At 40.5% G+C, this 8,296-nt stretch overlaps 1 protein-coding gene across 1 annotated transcript in view; it reads right to left on the reverse strand.

Annotated features, from left to right (window-relative positions):
* Positions 1–8,296, reverse strand: part of LOC102501371 (cytochrome P450 2C19) — a 47,364-nt gene that overhangs the window by 6,369 nt on the left and 32,699 nt on the right. The window contains exons 6-7 of the mRNA XM_006147655.3: positions 7,368–7,509; positions 2,854–3,041 (exon numbers count right to left, since the gene is read on the reverse strand). Of these exons, the coding sequence (XP_006147717.1) occupies positions 2,854–3,041; positions 7,368–7,509 (330 nt within the window). The remainder of the gene's footprint in view (positions 1–2,853; positions 3,042–7,367; positions 7,510–8,296) is intronic.

An 8,296-nucleotide genomic window follows, 5' to 3' on the forward strand; every position in this document is an offset into this window, starting at 1 on the left:
AGATTGAATCAGTAATAAATACCCTCCCCACAGAGAAAAGCCCTTATGGTTCGTATGGCTTCACCTCTGAATTCTACAAAACTTAAAAAGAAGAGTTAACCCCTACTGTGCTCAAATTATTTCTAAAGATCCAAAAGGGTGAATCTCTCCCTAATTACATCTATGAAGCTTCCATCACCCTTATCCTTAAAACAAATAAGGACAGGACAAGGAAGGAAAACTATAGACCAATATTTCTGATGAATACAGACGCAAAGATTCTCAACAAGATAATAGCAAATTGTATCCAACAACTTAATAAAAAAGATTATACATCACCATCAGGTAGGCTTTATTCCAGGAATGCAAGGTTGGTTCAACATATGCAAAACCATAAATGTAATATACCATATTAACAGAAAGAAAGATAAAAACCATATGATCATATAAATTAATGCAGAAAAAAGCACTTAAAAAGATACAACATCCCTTCATGATCAAGACTCTCAGCAATATCGGCATAGATGTGTCATTTCTCAACACAGTAAAAGCTATCAATGAAAAACCGATAGTGAACACCATCCTGAATGGAGAAATGCTGAAAACGTTTCCCCTAAAAGCTGGTACAATACAAGGATACCCACTTTCTCCACTCCTTTTCAATAGAATACTGGAAGCCCTTGTCAATGCAATCCGAAAAGAGAATAAAATAAAAGGCATTCAAATAAGAAAAGAAGAGATGAAACTCTCTCTATTCACAGAGGACATGATGGTATAGAAGACTTAATGATATCCATGAAAAAATTCCTGGAAGAAATACATGAATACAGTAAAGTTGCAGGATACAAAATTGGCATACAGAAATCTATAACATTTCTATATACAAATGGCAGGTAGACTGAAATAGAACTGCAAAAAGTAATTCAATTTACAATAGCCACAAAAAGTATAAAATACCTAGGAATAAAACTATCCACAGAAGTTAAAGACCTTGACAAGGAAAACTATGAGAAGCTAAAAAAGGAAATTGAAAATGACACAAAAAAGTGGAAGAACATCCCATGTTCCTGGATTGGAAGAATTAATATAATCAAAATAGCCATTCTACCCAAATTAATCTACATATTTAATGTAATCCCAATCAAAGTACCAGACACATTCTTCACAGATCTAGAAAAGACAATCATAAAATTTGTCTGGAATCATAAAAGACCTCATATTGCCAAAGCAATCCTGCACAAGAAGAGTGGAGTGGGAGGCATCTCACTCCCCAGACCCAAAAATATACTACAAAGCTGTGGTAATCAAAACAGTACTGGCACAGAAACATATAGGTGGACCAATGGAACAGGATAGAGTCCCCAGAAATAAACTCCCAAATATATAGTCAACTGATTTTTGACAAAGGGTACCCGTCAATCCAGTGGGAAAAGGAAAACCTCTTCAGCAAATGGTGCTGGAAAAACTGGATATCCATCTGCAGAAGGATGATTCTGAACTCCTACCTCTCACCTTTGACAAAAATCAACTCAAGGTGGATCAAAGATCTAAACTTAAGACCTCAAACTGTAAATCACTGGGGAAACTCTGGGAGACATTGGGGTAGGGCAAGACTTCTTAAATAAGACTCCCAAAGTCAGTAATCCCCAAAATAGACAAGTGGGATTACATCAGACTAAGAAGTTTCTGCATGGCAAAAGACACAGTGCTTAGTGTGAATAGACAGCCCTCAGAATGGGAAAATATTTTTGTAAACTAATCGACAGCCCTCAGAATAGGAAATAATTTTTGCAAACTATGTGTCAGATAAGGGACTGATAACCAGAATACACAAGGAACTCAAGCAACTGTTCCAAAAAAAGATGTAGTCTACACACCAGGAGGTGTGTGCAATAGTTTGTGCAACTGTGATCCTGACTCAGTGAGGCTGGGATTGGATATGATGTAAAAACCCTGTGGTGGGAGACTGGCAGGTGGTGTGGTGGTCAAGGTCCTGGACTCTCATATAGCTGACCATGGTTCGAGCTCTGGACCTGGCAGCTTGCTTTCTCACTTTCCCTCTTTCCTTGTCTCTGGTCAAATTAAAAATAAATAAATAAATAAATAAATAAATAAATAAATAAAAATAATTATTAAAAAATCCCCAAAACCCTATTGGGGTGGCTGTCTCTCTCTTTCTCTATCTCTGCTTGGAAGAAATAAATAATATTTTAAAAAAAGAATTATCTATTTAGCTTTATTTTTTATTATAACTTTTCAATTTGACCAGAGAGAGAGGGAAAGTGAGAAAGCAAGCCACCAAGTCTGGGACTTGAACCACAGTTGGTCATATGAAAGTGTAGTGCCTTAATCACCACACCACCTGCTAGCCCCTATAAATAAACTTTTTACAAAATAAGCTAATTACTACAGGGAAAACTAACAAAAGACGTGTAAGTCACTGTACTGAAAATAAAACATCATTTAAAAAAAAGAGTTGAAATAAATTGAGAACATTACAATATTCATTCATTACAATATTCAAGATGTCAATTGTTTCAAAGTTCATCTGTAGATTTGAAGAAATCCTGAAGAAATTCTAGGAGAGGGTTTTGAAAAATTAACAAACTGATACCAAAGTGTATCAAATATATGTAGCCAAGAGTGGCCACAGCAATCTTGAAGAGGCAGAATAAATTTGGAAGCCCTACACTGCCAGATATCAAGAACTGTCATAAAGACTTAGAGCCCAAAACTAAAGACAGTACATAGCCCATCACCTGCCACACATCATTTCTGTTCTTGTCTTGTCTTGTGTGAACAGAGAATTAGAATCATACTGTGAATTTGGGAACTTCAAGAGCCCTGAGGTGCATATGAAGGAAACAGTCTTACCTTGGGAATGAAGTAGTTTCTGAATTTAATGTCACAGGTCACTGCATGGGGCAGGCTGGTGGGAATGAGGTCAATGAATCGCTGGACCTCATGTATCATGGCATCCGTGTAGGGCATGTGACTCCTGTCCTGCCTGCAGGGGCTCCGGTGTCTGCCGATCACATGGTGGATCTCTTCCTGGACTTTAGCTGACAAGACACAAATAAGAGCTGATGGAAAGGAGGAAGATGACACATTTGTCATAGCCATTCAGAGTTACAGGAAGCATGATAAGGGTGTTTATAATCATAACCCCAAATGCCCAAACGGATTGTAAACGTGACCTATGTGCCTAGGGCACACCTAGACATGTGAACGGAATGGCCATAATATAGATATGTGTGGCGCTCCTACAAGCCAGATACTAAACTGCTTGTGTGCCCACCTCCATATTAAGCATACATAACTATTACAAATAGAAATGATGAAGTGTTTCAAAATGAAAATGGTTATAGCATAATTAACCCAAGAATTATCAGGCCACTCAGTGGTGTGGTGATTAAGGTGGCTAGATCCCATCCATCCATGCTTGACTGTATTTTAAGACCACCTGGACCCAGTGGCTTGAAAAATACACCAGATGTGTGTGTTCATGCCCAAAATTCTGAGAGGAGGATGGAAGAGAAGGGATTGCAGCATGGACATCCTTCCTGAGGGTGCTTTCTCATTTTCCTTCTCTCTCTGTCTCCCTGACAAGTGCATATGCCCTACAGTAAAATTTTTTAAAAAAATTATTCATTACAACAAGAAAAACAGGAATAAATATTAACTTTATATGAAAATACGTAACAGTATTGTAAAATTTAATTCTACTAATGGATCTATATGTATGTATGTATGTGTATGTGTGTGCATGAGTTGCTTACCATACTCTCTTTTTCTTTTTTTGGAGAGCTGTTTGTTTGTTTTTTTTTTTTGGCCATAGAGTGCGTGCACTTGCCAGACGGAGAGAGAGAGACAGAGAGACAGAAAGCGAGAAATCACCCCCAGGGGGTATGGCCACGCCGCAATCCCTTCTCCTCCATTCTCCTCCTGGGATCTTGGGCACGCACGCACACGCGCCCGACGTGAGTTTTAAGCCACTGGGTCCGGGACATGAACTGCAGTCGACTACGTGGGAGTCCAGCGACATAGCCATTACGCTGGTCCCCACCATACTCTCTTCAATCTCCCACTCCCTAAGTGCTGCCTCTGTGAATCATTGTAGCAATTATTTCTGAAATATGTGCTCATCTTCCTAAATAATTATGCTACTTCTATTTCTCAATTTATCCAATCTTAGACAACATCTAATGACATCTCAGTATGGAAGATGAAGATTTTCATTCCATCTTAACTCCATAAAAAAATACACAGGTACTCAGCCACAAACACACAAATGTTTCCCCTCACTACACTTCTGCCTATATATTTTGACCACAGATTTTTATTATATCAATATATATTGTTTATGCCATTATGACATCATAAATGACGCTCCATAGTAAGCTAGCCACGATTATATTTAATTTTTAAATATTTTAAACTCATTTTTAAACAATTTATATCAAGTTTTAATTTTCTAGTTGCTTATTTAGATTATTTTTAAGTGCTCGGTAGATGTTTCAAACTTCTATTAATAATTTTCCAAATGCTCAAACTTTAGATTATCCATGCTTTTTCTTTCTTTCTTTTTTTTTTTAATTGCCAGAGGACGTAGGCGCTCACCAGAGAAAGACAGAGAGAGAGAAAGCACCTTCCAGTGAAGCAGAGCCATGCCATGAGCCCTTCTTCTCCAATCGTCTATTCTGTTGGGGCTTGGGGCTTACAAACACACATGCCTGGCATGTTTTTCAAGTCACCAGGGCCAGGACTGAACCACATTTGTCCATATGGGATCCGACTCCCTTACCCAGTTGGCTATGGGGCTGGGCTAGCCCTCTCTTTCAACATTCTTATCTTCCCTCATACCTGTGTTAGCTATTTACTAGAGTCTCAATTGGTTGCTTCCTATGTCTGGTGCCCCATACCTCCCCTTAAACTTCCATCTTCCTTCATGAGGTCTCCTGTTTCTAGAGTCTATGACTCCTCTGTCTTGGTCCGAATACCTGGATAAAGGTAATGCTCCAGTACCGTTCATTTTTTTTTTTTTTTTGAGAGGTTTGTGCTATAGGGCACGTGTGCTCGCCAGAAAGAGACAGACAGAGAGAAAGTGAGAAATCACCCCCCAGGGGGGATGGCCATGCCGCAATCCCTTCTCCTCCATTCTCCTCTTGGGATCTTGGGCGCGCATGCACACGTGCCCTGCATGAGTTTAAGCCACCGGGTCCAGGACTCGAACTGCGGTCAACTACATGGGAGTCCAGTGACATAGCCATTACACTAACTGCTAGTCCCTCCAGTACCTTTCTGAGAAAGTAAAAATGGAGAGTAATTTTTTTGACAAATATGGAGATGTGAAAATATCCCTTTTATATGAATATCTAAGCTGATAGTTGCTCTTGAAAATTCTGATGCTGTTCAGATTTCTAATCCTTTATTTTTTAATTAATTTTTTTAGTGGTTTTTGCCTTAGGGAGCATGCACTCACTGTAGAGAGAGACAGAAACTGTGAGAAGGAAGGTGAGAAATCACCTCCTGCCAGGGAGGATGGCCACACAGCAATCCTTTCTCCTCCTGTGATCTTGAGCATGATTGCCCAGTATGAGTGTCAAGTCACCAGCTCTGGGACTCGAACTGTGGTCAGCCATGTGTGAGTCCAACAACATAACTGCTACTCCATCTGCTAGCACCATTTTTAATCCTTTAAATATGATTACGTAAGTCCTGATATATTGGTGAAAGTTTTTATATTTTAATTTTATCCTCATGTTCTAAAATTCCATGATCCTGTTTCTTGGGGTGGATGATATTTTCATTCACTCTGCTGGACACTTAGAGAGGGTTTTCTATCTAGATGACAGAAACGTACGTCTCCGGCCAGCCTTGGAGCACAGCAGTTAAGTGTGTTGAGAGAGCCCAGTCTCTTAATTCAAGAAATGTATCCTGTCAGCTCTCTCCCTCTTACCATGTTTTGGCATAGTGTCCCTGGCTACAGGGCCTCTTAGGTACAGTTTCTTTAGAGAGTAAATCTCTGAGAGAGGAAAATAGCTCTTTGCTCAAAGGAATTGAGAGGAAACTTGCGAGGGTCCTATTTTCAGTATCAATTTCCTTGAAATTATTTGACACCAATATTTCCAACTACTGAGCTCTAGAGGGATGTTAGAGCAGGCTGGCCTTTCTGCATGAATGGATCTTCTGACAGTGAGGTTATAGCCTCACCCTTTCTGCTTAGTTTGTTCTGACCCCTCTGCTGTGTTTCAGAAATTTGTTGAGGATTTACTGACTACTTTCACCATTGTTCTTCTCCAATTTTAAAAGGACTAATTGTCATTTGCAAGTATTGGGTCATTGGAAAAGTCATGACACGTTCTTGTATAGAAAAACATAGGAAAATATGTCATGACTTTTTCGACAGCCCCGCACATTACAATTATTTCAATGGGATCTTGAAACAGGAAATGACAGTATATGCTTCTAACTTGGCATGCATAACTGGAGTTAATTTCTAAAATAAAGTTCATAAAAGATAAAATTACTGAATGAAAGGAAAATCCTATCTGGGAAAAGATGTTTGCTAGAAACAGATTTCTAGAAAATTCCTTCAGGTACATTGTCTAAGATACCTTTTATAAGAATATAACTTTTTTTTTAATTGCCAGAGAGCATATCTGCTCATCAAAGACAGAGGTAGAGGGCAAGGTAGAAAGCTCCCCTCAGTGGGACACTGTCACACCACAACCCCTTCTCTTCCAGTTCTGTATTTTGGGAATTTGGGCATACATGCACACATGCCTGGCATGTTTTTCAAGCCACCAGGGCCAGAATTTGAACCATGGTCGGCCATGTGGAATCCAGTTTCCTTAAACATTAGGCTGTGGGTCAGCCCAAACTAGCCTAAGAAGACTTCTTAGTTGTAGAAATTTTTCCTGGCCACCTCACTACATTTCTAGAATTTCTATTTATGCTCTGATAAGGAGAGTTTGCATTGTCTGTACCCAGCATCCTAACACTGCATTTTCAGAATAAAGGAAGATTTCTTCAAAAGTATACCTACCATTTAAGGTACCTTCTTGCTAATGAAACCAACATGCAAACTTTGACCAGTCCATGCACCGACTGCTGCCCGCTGCAGATCACCTCCCTGTGGGGTGCAGACATGCACCAGAGCTCTACTGCTTTGCTACCGCCCACACTGCCCTTCACTTCTCTCAGCCACCCTCCCTATTGTGCAACATGGTCTCATTCTTATCCCTTCATTCAATTTGGACACATTTCAGCTGTTGCATAGATTTCAACAATGAAGTGTCTCTAAGAGAAAGAAGATGGAGGACGTTGGCAGTGTCTTACCGAATTTCTATTCTGAAATTCACTTTGCTCACCATCCGTGGTCATACCTGTAACCTCTGGGTGCTTTAGCAGGAGCAGGAGGGCATATCTTAGTGTGGTGCTTGTTGTCTCTGTCCCAGCTCCAAACACATCAGACACAGTGACTAACAAGTTTTCAAGAGTAAATTCAGACTGTGGTTTGTTCTTTTCCTAGGAATGATTTGATGCAATTATTTGACAACTTAGTTTTCCAGGCATTTAATTACAACACGTACAAAATAGATCGTTGTTATAAAGATAAGCCAACATAGACACTGTGGCATGCAGTTCTAGACAAGGGCCAGCAGATGGTGGGGAGGTCAAAAGGGATCCATGGCCAACTCTGTGTGGTTTGAGTCCCGGACCTCATGGCTTGGAAATCATGCAGTGCACGTGTGTGTGTGTCCAAGATTCCCAGAGAAGAATGGAGGAGAAGGTACTGTGGTGTGCCATCCTCTCTGGCGGTGGTTTCTCATTTCTCTTTCTCTCTCTCTCTCCATGTCTCATGGAGGAGAAGGTATTGTGGTATGGCCATCCTCTCAGGGGGTGAGGGATATTTTCTCACTTCTCTCTCTCTCTCTCTCTCTCTTTCTTTTTGGCAAGCATACATGATCTATAAGAAAAACTAAAAGAAAAGAAAAGGCTACTGTGTGGTGTGCTAAACTGCACTCTAATTGACCCACTCTTCATTTCCTGCCCTTCACCTCTTGCTTGCCTCAAAATCCATCCATCACCTGGGAACCAGCAGTTAGCGTAATGGCTATGTCGCTGGACTCCCACGTAGTCGACCGCGGTTCGCGTCTCGGACCTGGTGGCTTAAATCTCACGCCGGGCGCGTGTGCGTGCGTGCCCAAGATCCCAAGAGGAGAATGGAGGAGAAGGGATTGCGGCGTGACCATCCCCCCTGGGGGGTGATTTCTCGCTTTCTGTCTCTATGTCTCTCTCTGTCTGTCTGGCG

The sequence above is a fragment of the Tupaia chinensis genome, unplaced genomic scaffold (genome assembly GCF_000334495.1).
Source record: "Tupaia chinensis unplaced genomic scaffold, TupChi_1.0 Scaffold000217_1, whole genome shotgun sequence".
NCBI lineage: Eukaryota > Metazoa > Chordata > Mammalia > Scandentia > Tupaiidae > Tupaia > Tupaia belangeri.